General features: G+C 37.5%; 1 protein-coding gene across 1 annotated transcript; it reads left to right on the top strand.

Annotated features, from left to right (window-relative positions):
- Positions 1-905: 905 nt before the first annotated feature.
- LOC129244101 (poly(A) polymerase type 3-like) lies at positions 906-2,916 on the top strand. Its single transcript, XM_054881717.1, has 5 exons — positions 906-1,626; positions 1,703-1,899; positions 1,974-2,164; positions 2,263-2,614; positions 2,716-2,916. The coding sequence occupies exons 1-5, from the start codon at positions 906-908 to the stop codon at positions 2,914-2,916; spliced, it is 1,662 nt and encodes a 553-aa protein (XP_054737692.1).
- Positions 2,917-12,248: the final 9,332 nt, after the last annotated feature.

Raw genomic sequence — 12,248 nt, 5'->3', positions numbered from 1 at the left:
TGCGAAGGCCAGGCATTTACAACAATTTTGTTTATTATTATTTTTAATTGAATGCGACGCTTTATTGCGCTTTCAGTTACATCGCAAACCGGTGACGATCAGCTGGGGTGGTTGGTTGGAGACTTTTCTTAAAGGGCAATGCACATCGTATTTTATGCAATATTTTCACTATACTTAGGTAATTCATGTTATTTACAAACCATTACATTACCATTACCATTACAAACGACCAAAAGGCAAGAGACAACAGAATGCATGGAATGCAAGTTAACTAAGGAAATAAATAGCTATAGCCGGTTACTTAAAAAGCGTACGGCACGTAATTTGAAAATTAAAGTTTAGACCCTTAAGGATGTGAACACCTCTAATTGCTGGACGCTTTCTGAATAGATTTTACAGATTTTACAATCCGCAGGGAGCTCCATATTTAGACAACACGGTGAAAAACTTTCTGGAGGAAACAAGATAATTGTGTGGGATCTAACTGACTGACTGCGCTTTACAAAAAGGCGCCGCCCTCTTACAAAACAACAAAGCCAATGAGGATGATAAGACAGAGTCAAGCCGTCTGCAAGAACATGTGACTCGCAATCCCTTCGAATTCGCACACACAGAAATAGAGATAGCAACTGGCGCAGAAAGAGATAGCAACTGACACAAAAAGAGAAAGCAACTAAAAAGCCGCGCTTGAGCCCAAAAGACACAATCAAAAGGTACCGGGACATTTGCCGCAAACAAACATTTAATTGTGCGCTCGTTGAGACCAGGTAGGTGAGAAAATATCCCCTTAAAAAGGTATAAAAGGTGATACAACACAGTATTTTGAGTCAGTTATCGGTTTGAGCTAGTGAGATTAGTATACTTACTATTTGTGTGTCGGAAAAGTCTATTTAAAAACTAAAAACATGTACGCGTACCAAAATCCCAGATATGGCAGTTACAACTCTAGCGAAGAAAGCGGCCAAAACGACTCACCGCATCAGCAGCAAACGCCCACCGAGACATCGGGCATTGGTTGGAAAAAGTCATGTCCTGAAGAGAAAACCAACGCTCTACTCAAAGCATTGGAAGCATTTAATGTGTTCGAGACTCCAGATGAACTAAGTCATCGTACAAAGATTTTGACTAAACTTAATATGCTTGTGAGGAAGTGGATTAAAAATGTATCAATGGCAAAAAACATGTCCAAAGCAGATGCGAAAAAACTCGGAGGAAAAATTTACACTTTCGGTTCATATCGTTTGGGTGTACATGATAAGGGCGCTAATATTTATGCCCTCTGTGTCGCACCACGCAGCATTGAACGCTCGGAGTTTTTTACGTCGTTCTTTGGATTGCTAAAGAAGCAGCCAAAAGTAACAGAATGTCGTTCAGTGGAAAATACCTCTGTACCGGTCATAAAAATGAAATTTGATGGAGTTGAAATTGATTTGTTATTTGCGCGTCTTTCACCCAAAGAGATACCAGAGGATTTTGATATACGTGACGATAATCTACTTAAAGATTCAGATCCTCAATCGGTGCTCAGTTTAAATGGCTGTCGAGTGACTGACGAGATAATGGAGTTAGTGCCGAATAGAGAGAATTTTCGCTTAGCGCTGCGTTCGATTAAATTATGGGCAAAAAGTTAGTATGAATGAACTTTTAATAATTTGTTAAACATAACATAATTTTTCCTCCTTTTTTCTCGTTTCAACTGCAGAGCATGGAATATATTCTAATTCCTTGGGCTACTTTGGCTGTATAACTTGGGCAATTTTAGTGGCTCACACATGCCAATTTTATCCAAATGCAACAGCTTCTACGCTAGTGGAGAAATTCTTCAATATGTTTTCGCACTGGAGATGGCCAGATCCAGTGCTGCTCAAGCGGCCTGACATTGTTAATTTACAATCACCGGTAAGTAAAAGCGAGCAAATAATTGAATATTGCTAAACAATTTTTAATTTCATTATTCGAATTTTGTTTCATAGGCTTTGTGTTCTCATCTAATGCCAATTATTACGCCCGCATATCCACAGTACAACTCCGCATTTAATGTGTCGGAGGCAACAAAGAAGGTTATAATTAATGAATTGAATAGAGGAATGGCTACCATGAACGAAATTATGTCTGGTGCAGCTCCATGGGATCTGCTCTTCGAGGCGCCTAGCTTCTTTTATAGGTAGGTGCAACTAATATAATTGTATAATTGGTGCTGACATCTTAACCAACTTTCGCTTATACTACATTGCACATCTTTTCTTTTTCACTCATTTTCAGTTATCATCATTTTATTGTGGTTCTGGTTACATCGCAAACCAGTGAAGATCAGCTGCAGTGGTGTGGCTTGGTCCAGTCAAAGATTCGTCTATTGGTAGATGATGTCCAGCATAAACACCACATGTCCTTATTCCATGCAAATCCTACATGTTTTGTTTACAAGAAAGGCGACGTCCCCACTCAAAGTAACAGCGGCAAAGAGAATGAGCCGAGCGGCAATCCAGCAGTTGATACGGCACCATTCTGTTCGATGCTGTTCATCGGTTTAGAATTCGAATACAAAGAGAAGAACTCCAAAGTGGACCTTACGGGGAGTTTTAAATATTTCGCCGAACGTGTTACACAGCATGCGGTACGTTGCGAAAATTGTTTGATACAATTTAAAAATTTGTATTTATTAAAATCCTTTGAAGAGATTTGAAAATGTGTGTTTCTTTGCTTCTTTGTTTTTAGGTAAATAAAAAAATGCTGAGAGATGGGATGAATATTGAAGTGAAACGCATAAAACGAAAATCCCTTTCGCATTATTTAGATATGGACTTCTTAAAGAGTCAAGGGAATATTAAGAAATCTATTTCAACCAAGCGTAATGGATATGCGGCCGATCTGTCAACTGAGAAAGAGGTGGCGACTAAAAAGCGGCGCTTGAGTTGAGACAACATGAAAAATTCTAATTGATTGCATTTGCTTGGACGTAGTAATCACCGTAATAAGCAGCTCTTCTACCTGTTTGATACTCTATCGTTGACGTGGTATTTGAATACTGATTACAATCCTGAAACGAAGTTATTATTAACGACGCTAATAAAGGAGGTCTGAGAATTAAGCAGAAGAAACATTTCATAATATTAATTACTTCATAAGAATTTTTTCAATAATGTGTATGTATGTCTATATGTCAATTTAGATTAAATTATTTACTCTATCACATATCACGTATCGAAATATAAACAATAAAACAATAAATATTGAAGGGACTGAGAGCATATACGAGTACATTTTTTCTTATTCATAAAATCTCTTATAAGTTTCATTTTTCAGGTTTTGTATTCGTATGTCCCTTCGTATAAATGTCCTTTCTTCGATTTCTAAATTTTCTTTCCCCTTTCCTTTCACTTCTTTGTGTGCGTGTTTTTCTTCTTTGGCTTCTTCTTTTAGAAACGTCAATATTTTATTCTCCGCTACTTTGTGTTTTCAAAAAATCGCCCATCGGTGTAACCCAAGTATTAAATTTTCCAAAAATACCTTCAAAGTTTTAAGTAACCGACGCTAGGGAAACATTTAGAGGAACATCTTTACTCTAATAATTCTAAACTTTTCGGTCATGAAAGCTATTTGCAATATTTGTCAAAGTTTCCTAAGTTCGCTCTTGAGGTAGATGGGTAAAAGTCGAACCCGATACTGCGGCCTGTAAGATCATTCATGGTCTAAAAAATCCCAATATCTCTAATATAATAACCTTGAAATTTTTCTTCGAGAAAACGAAAAGTCTAAATGGAACCTGAATGAAAATATTTCTGAAATTCAAATGCCTTAAACTTTAGAATATAAATTTTAGCTATGCATTTAAAATGTTAAAATGTAAATAAGAACTATCCTCGAAAATCCTCGTAGCTAGTTCCTCCCCGTGGGCGCCGACTGAGCAATGGACACCACTGGCTGCATTGCATGAGGTTAGGTTTAACCAGGTCTACCTGATTGCAATGTGGACAGACTAGCTAAGATCACTGTATGACCTCTCCTTCCTCTCCGCGGTGACTAACTCTATATGTTATCCCAAGGTGTGGTCGGGGGGATAATACAAAGATCAATGCTAATGAGGTGCCTGGCGGCTAGGAATAAAACGCTATGTGTTTGAGATCCCTGAAATAAAAACTCATATGGCGGTAGACGAGGAAAACACACGGGTTATTATATTAACCCAAACGTCGGTGGGAGAAGAGGGTGCTACCACCGGCAGGCACAGTGAAGACGGAAGCTGTGCCGCCAGAGGCCACACCTGTAGCATATGCAGATGACATAGCCATAGTAATAACTGGTAAATACCTAAACACCGTGAGTGACATAATGATAAAACGAATATGATACTTCTTACTAGAAGGTACAAGACCCCCTATTGGCAACCCCGAATCTAAACGACGTGGAACTAACTCTTAAAAACCACACAAAGTACCTTGGAGTAATTCTGGATAGTAAACTATCATGGAAGCACAATATATTAGAGAGTAAGAAAAAGGCTAGTAACGCACTATATGCATGAAAAACGATGCTGGGAGTTACATGGGGTCAATCTCCTGCTATAATGTATTGGTGCTACTCAGCTATAGTAAAGCCAATATTACTATACGGCACTCTGGTGTGGTGGACTGCGCTAAGAATACCGACATACAAAAAGCTATGGAAAGTATTCACCGTCCAGGTGCACTCTGCACAACAGGTGCATTGAGAACTACTCCAACGGCAGCGCTTGAAAGAATACTCAACTTGTCACCGATTGATATTGCGGCGAAATGCCTAGCAGCTAAATCCGCCGTAAAACTCAGCGCGACAGGCGAATTGACCTGTAAAACATTCGGACATAGCTCAATAGGCATTAGTTATAGGGTCCAAACGGACTATTGACACCGAAATGCAATTGGGTGAAGAAATTCCGAAAAACAATAGAAGAAGAGAGATGAAAAAAAGGAATGAAACCTAACCCAAATACTCTTAATATATTTACTGATGGCTCGAAAATGTTAGACGGAGTAGGGGCAGGGATCTACTATGCAGAGCTAGGCATCAGGCAGCCATTTAAGCTTCCCGACCACTGCAGTATCTTTCAAGCAGAAGTCTTTGCTGTAGGTGAGGCTGCGGAAATAGCATTCGCAAAGATATCAAGCAACTCTTTCAAAGGTCAAAACCACATTTTTTACTTGAAAATAAAAGTCAGCTCCTTAAAAATTACTTGATGGAATTATAACAAGGAAATGTGCGGGCAATACCAAACTTCCAAATAAATTGGCATTTGTCATTTGTCATTTGCCATTGGCAATCTATCAAATCAATCAAAACTATCAGTAGGTGATTTTGTAAACATCCGGGTATTGCCCAGACTTTGTGCTACAGACCACTCGGCTACCTGTTTACAAAGAAGGTGCCAGCTAAAACTTCTGCTGTCATATACGCTTTCGAATATCTTCCATTGAGTTTCGTGAAAATCCATTGTTAAAATGATAGAAGAACAATGGAAAAGATATAAGAAGTGATGTAAAAACAAAGAAATTACTGTAGCTGGTAACCTCGCGCTTTGCGCTCAGAATTTTTGCATACCGACAGCGGGCGCATTTAGGGGATGAAGTGATAATTGTTTGTAAGTATGTACGTCAGTGTGTTAAGAAAGAATGCATTGTTTTTTTTTTTTGGTTATGTACGTTTTGAAGAACATAAAGAAAAGCATTAAATATGGGAAATAAGTTTTCTTCGGAAAATTGCATACTTCACTTTACTTAAAACTCAATCCTTTACTTGTCGTAACAGCCGATAAAAGAAATTTGTTATGCTTTAGTTTCAGAGAAAAAAAGGAAAAACAATTGGAAATTAGAACACAATTTCGCTTGTTACTTTGGCGCAGAGTTTCCAACAAACGCCAATTTTCATTCAACCCGGCTCCTGGGGTAAAGCATCAATTAGTGGTGCCGTATCCATAACACTATTTCCGCACCATTAGAGCATGAGTAAGTCAAAGATTTTAGCTACCAAGGCAATGAGAATAGTGTGGGAAAGGATATCCTGGCCAGAATAAATAAAGCAACTGGCGTATATGCTCAATTGGACCAAACCTCGAACTCATCACAAATATCTTTCCATACAAAAATGAGAAAATTTAAATCAAATATCATCTCAGTACTACTCCATGGATGCGTGAGCTGGCTTGCAGCCGACCATCTAACCAAAAAAATTGAAAGCCTTGTGAAGGATGAGCAACGATGAGTTATATAAGAAGTGCCCCTTACAGCCAACGGACAGTCATATAAAAGTGGAAATACGAAAGTGGAGGTGGATAGGCCACACACTGCGAGAGCACAAATCGGAAGTCTGTGGACCAGCTCTTAATTGGAACCCCTACGAATTCCGCAAGAGCCGCCGTCCTAAGGCTGCAAGAAAAAGATCGCTATAAAATAATGCGATGAATACGGAAAATCGTGGAACGCACTAAAATTGCTACCCAAAAACAGGATCAGGTGGAAATGATTTATTGAGTCCTAAGCTTTAATTTCCGTTTTATTTCTTCGAGGACGCGAAGTATATAAATTCTAATTTTTAAGAAATAAGTGAGTGAATTTTTTCAACGTAAACAATTTTTTCAATGGTCAGGAAATTAGCTCAAAGCTGTCTTTTCCCATTGGCTTCGCTTCAGCAATACTAAGCAACTAATGTTGCTCCCAAATAATGTACAGCGCCAGACTCGCAAGACTTCACTTAGCCAGAAAGCGCGAAGGAGCAACTCCCGAAGATTGGTGCAGCAGCATTTTGAGAGTTTAAAAAGATGATTCGCAATCCACGACCTAGTTGACTACCAATCGCAGGTGGTCTGCATCAGCTCTACCTCAATCTCATTTGAACTAAATAAATAAATAAAAACGGTGATGAATATTTTCAGCACGCAGGTTCTCGTTTGATAAATAAGTAAACTTAATATTCTAGATTTTAGTTTGCTTCGAATTCCCAAATTTACAGTGACACAAAGGTCAATAAATTGCTTATAACTCACTATTGCCAACTTGAGACTGAAGAGGAAGCTATTTTAAGCACATAAACAGATGTTTTTGGGAATTTCTTTGCCAAGCCAATCAAAGTTCCGGCAACGAGTGATTAATGTGTGGCAAGTATAAGTAGGCAACAAGCGGCTAAATTCTTTGCAACAAGGCTCAAGTGATTTATTGCAAAAGCCCACAAGTGTCAATAGTGCGACAAATTTGCCGAAAATATATTTAGAATATTTGTATGTGTGTATGGATGTTAGGCACTTTCCATAGAAAGCGTGGGAGTGCAAGTGGTGCTATGATTATTTATGTGGCAAAAGTAGCACAATTTATTCTGCACGTCAAGCATCAACTATTGGACGAAGGAAGAAGGTCGAAGGTCCAGGCAGCGCACAGCTGTATGGCAAATGTTGAATAAAAAAATGTATAAAAGGTAGATAAAGCAAGTCAGGAAAATGAAAACATGTCATCAGCTGTTTTTTATTTGCCGGTTGAATGCCTTTCCCCAGCTGGGCACAGTTTTGACACAGAGCAAGGACAGCAGAAAATGGGTATGTGAAACAAATTAAAGTAACCGAAAAACGTACAAGGCGAACTAGCAGATTCCAACGGATTTTGGCTTCCCCGGAGGTAGTAGGCCGAGAACGGAAGCACAGCATGGCAGTGGTTGCTTTCAATAAAAAAACACACACAAAATAAAAAAAAAAATTAAAAAAGAAAACAAAACAAAAGTAAAAATATTCTGAATAAACAATCTAAATGAAGTGAAATATGTATGTATCCATTGCGGTTAACAGCCGAGAGCGCTTCCCGCTGCCCTTCCGCTATACGTTTTCGCAATTTTACTGATTCGCTTTTGGTTTAGCTTAGGTTGCTCCCAAATGAGAATATTGTAGTTTGAAGCTGTAGGCCAAATAAATGTCCTTGATTTGCATGCGCATTCGCATGTGTGGGTAAATAAAAAAAAACAGCGCATACATACGAATAGCCGCCAGGAAAATCCTATACTGTTTAAGAAAAAGTTTTTGCTGCACAACTGGTACTCTTTCAGCGCATAAGAAATCAGTCTGGAAGGTATTAGATTTTTACTAAAAAATTAAATTATATGTACACTTTTCTTTATCTTTTTCCAATGTTCGCAATATTTTTGAAGCGCATGCTCGGAGGTCTTTTATAAGGAAGAAAATGCTCAACATCGTATGCAGAAAATGTGTAAAAAATCAAAGCGATTTTGGCGCTACTTTGAATTTGCACTTTATTGCACCAAAGTTCAACGGGCTAAGAAACTGCACACCCAAATTATTTCTAAAAATTAAAAAGAAAATGTATGTCATTTTTTTTTTAATTTGCACACACTTTGCAACTTGGATTTGTATGGATTTTTTAGGGGAATTGACAACATTTTCGTTAAAGAATTATTGGAGTTAAGTAAAAAACCGAAAATTGTCAATATTTCTCAATAAGTGTCTTGTTTTCTAAGAATTATGATTAAAAAGTTGAAAATCTTAAAAAGAATTCTTTGAAATTTATTACATTTTTTTTAATATTTTTTTTTTTAAGTTTGGCTCTTTGATTTATAAGATGTTGGTAATAAATTGCACTACGTTTTTATAAACAATTAACGAATGAAAATCATTGGGAATATTGTAAAGAGATAAAGCGGCTTAATTGTGGAAGCACCAGTGTATGTAAGGTGACCAGATAAAAACTACGGAAAGAAAATTTTAAAAGCAACAACGATGTGAGATATTAAATTGGTTCCGCCTTTATTTTGAAGCTTCATTCCCGCCGTTATAACTATATGGCATAGCTCATCATTCAAATGACCGCCTCGGCTTCGCTCGCAATACTACAAGCGTACGATCCATTGTTTTTTTTTTTTTTTGTTTTTGCCTGCGCTCAATATGTATGACGTTATTCCGCCGAATTCGTCTCGAATTTTAATTCGTTCGTTAGCGTAGACCAGCTACTTGATGTAGCCCTAGCGAGCGTCATCAAGGAGGGAAATGTCGCATGCTCGTAGCGGCCAATTGATGACCGCTCGCCCTGAAATGAATTAGTCATCAAATTTTTGTTTTACCACTTCGAGCGTTGCGCGGCTTGTATGGTACACTCATATAGCGCCGTTTTGTTGAAACGCAGGCGCACAACGATGTGGTCAAGCTCCAGCTGCAGAAGATTTGTTCACACTGCTCTCTACCAAAGACCATTGAAGATAACAGTATTTGCCTTTTATTTTCTTTTCGAATTCGGATCCTAAGTTGTCGCCACGCCATAAACCGTACCAAAAAGTTAGATTTTGTGGACATTTTGATACTTCGTCGAAAACTTGTGGATTGTGCCCGCTTCATAAAAGGTCATTTAGCTTGCATAGTCGCTGAGCCAAGAGTGCAGCCCGTTCGTGGATGACCGACCTCACGAGAAAATTGACATTGCGTACTTACAACTGAGGGGAAATTTCGATATTTTTTTCTTCTTTGGTCACCATTTATTTTTCAGCAATATTTTAATGCTAATAGTCAGTCTATTTTGCAGCGCATCACACCGAAACGGTTTTGAGTTTTATTTCAATTGTATATAGTTGGTAAATAATATTAAAAGTAAATTGTACAAAACTCGTCAAAATCAGGACAAATTGCAAATTTTTTCGGCTACTAGAGACGACTTTAAAAAGTGGTTCTAACATCGGAACCTAAATATAGCATAAAGCCTAATCAATTTTATTGTATTTAAACTTAGACGTATCAACATTGGGATGAAAATGTTGGTATCATTCATATTTGAGGTTATGTATGCATGTACATCGTAAAATTTCAGTCGGTTCAAATCGTATTTCTCTCGGTCCGAGAGATGGCACTACTGGAGAGTATCGAGATCGGTCTATTTCTTTGTGTTTGTTATTCATTTGAATCGAGGAAGTCGAGAAATTTTCCTTTCCATTACGACAACATACTAGTTCACGCCTCAGCAGTAGTAGTCGCAAAATTAATGGAAATATTGTTCCAATGTTGCTTGCTAGCAAATACCCCAATTTTCCAGATTTGGCTCCCTTGGATCCTTTGGACTATTATTTATTCCCCAACTTGAAGTAATGGCTGGGAGAAAAGTTTGTATTCAAACAAAACAATATTGTAGAAATAAAAGGCTATTTGGCTAGTTAAAACTAGAACAGCGTTGGACGAAGTGTATAAGCTTAAAAGGAGACTGTGTCGAAAAATAAAAAAGGTTTACTCCAAACAATTAAGACGAATTTTTTTCAAACGATCTTTTTATTGAGGGTTCAGTATTAAGACCGTATTATGGGTGTACAAAATATTATCCCGCTGTTCCTAAATGTGTCGCTTCATCTACCAATCATCTCTGCTTTAGAGCGAGCGCAAATTACCACTAATGACGACATGCACGAATTGCAGAACGCCATGGACTGAACTTCCTCCGCTCCAGGGGTAGCAATTCAAAGAATATTTAAATGTTGCACGAATATCAACTGGTGAGTTTGAGTCCATGGGATTTTCCTCCTGGGTATTTGCTCTCTTATCAACAGTTTTAAAAATTCAAGCAGTTCATGTAGTTTGTGACATACCATTAAAGTTGGATAATAAAAATATAGTTATAACTTAGACAACGAGAGTGGGTCAAAAAATGGCAAAGACCCGGAAAAAGGAAGAGCACAGAAATAAGCCAGCGTGCAAAGCTAACATAAGTAGCTTCTCTTGTGTAATATTACAGCACTCAGGCACGCAATCAAAAAGCTTAAGAAATACAAAAATAAATTTTTTCCCCACAAGACCAGTGTTATTAGTGCTGCCTGGCTGCTTGGCCAGTGCCGCACGTGGCACACGTAAAGGCCATATTTTAAGGCATATTTTCAAGTACAAACGTTTTTGCTTGTCGGAAGGGTATCGACTGCTACGAAATGTGGATTTTCATCAAAAATTTCATGTATTATACATACATATAAACACTTACTGTTATCTTGTTTACTTTGCACGTATTTTCATTTCTTGGATTGCTAAATTCCTTCAGGTTTCGCAAGGCAAATAATTGCTTGCTAGCACAGCACGGCTACTTGCTGGTTAAAAGGGGGAGCGTTTTTTCCCAAGTCATTGAGTTTTAATGAATTAAACAAAAAATTAATTTTGCCAATTAATTGCCAACAGCGTGGGAAAAAGGTAGTTAATACGAGACTAAAGTTGTAAAACATTTTATTTTCCTTTCATACTTATTAATAATACAAAGCACAAGGGCTGCCCTGCCCACCTCCATCCAAGACACAGTAGGCAGTTCGCGTGATATTGGAATCAATGCTGCTTTGGCGCTAAGCCAAGAAAGGCAACAGTTTGTTAAGCGTTGAGATCTCAAACTGTTCAGCAACAGAAGAAAAAAGATCAGCTGGATAAAAACTGATAAGAACCAGCGTAAATTTTTTATTGAAGCAGAATAGCCTAGTTTCCTTAACGGTGAAAAGGACTCCCGATATATCAAAGAGGCTGATGAGATTTAAAATCGTGGCCTTAAGATCGAACTGGCTTTTTTAGTTCGTAATCTGGTATAAAAAACAAGCCCTACAGGTTTAAAAAACAGTTCTACAGGATCTTGATACACGAGAGGAAGTCCTAGGGTGAACTGCCACCATAAGAAAGAGGCTATAAGTCAACTTTGCCAACAGTTAAATAAGAAATATTATTGCATTGCGTCAATAAAGGGAGGCCACCTCTTTGCTGGGTATGTGCCTAGAATCCTTACGATACTTGCCTGCTTGTTCTGGCCTAAGATTTTTCTTCATAATACCGACGATTTTTTATTTGTCACATACATAGTTGTTACATTTTGTAAATTTAGAGTGCCTGCATAATTCGTTTCTTTCGGTAAACTAAAAAAGGAATGTCTTTTTATTATTCTCATAAAATGATAGAATTTACTTACGCATAAAGACGTTTTACTTAATATTTGTTTTTTTTTTTTTTTTTTGGTAATAATTTCTTAAAATTTTATTGTCACACAAATAATTTTTTAATATAATTTGCTACGCTCCTGAATTTCTAAAAGTGAAATTCATACTTTTGGTACATTCGTTTATCGGATTTCTATATATCTGCACTCTGATGCTGAGAAACGCAGCATGTCTCGCAGCAAAATGTTTTATAAAATAAATAAAAATAGCCTAAAAATAGCGCTTTCAACTGAGTTAAGTTGAAACAATTGTGAAAAAAACTGAAAATATTATTCTCGCTATTTCTA

The sequence above is a fragment of the Anastrepha obliqua genome, chromosome 4 (genome assembly GCF_027943255.1).
Source record: "Anastrepha obliqua isolate idAnaObli1 chromosome 4, idAnaObli1_1.0, whole genome shotgun sequence".
Lineage (NCBI taxonomy): Eukaryota > Metazoa > Arthropoda > Insecta > Diptera > Tephritidae > Anastrepha > Anastrepha obliqua.
This window is presented reverse-complemented; position numbering and strand designations above follow the sequence as displayed.

Bases quoted from the DNA above. Each gene is read 5' to 3' on its own strand.
- LOC129244101 (XM_054881717.1), top strand. From the start codon at position 906: ATGTACGCGTACCAAAATCCCAGATATGGCAGTTACAACTCTAGCGAA. The intron at 1,627-1,702 runs GTTAGTATGAAT...TTTCAACTGCAG, and splicing joins GATTAAATTATGGGCAAAAA to AGCATGGAATATATTCTAAT. The intron at 2,615-2,715 runs GTACGTTGCGAA...CTTTGTTTTTAG, and splicing joins AACGTGTTACACAGCATGCG to GTAAATAAAAAAATGCTGAG.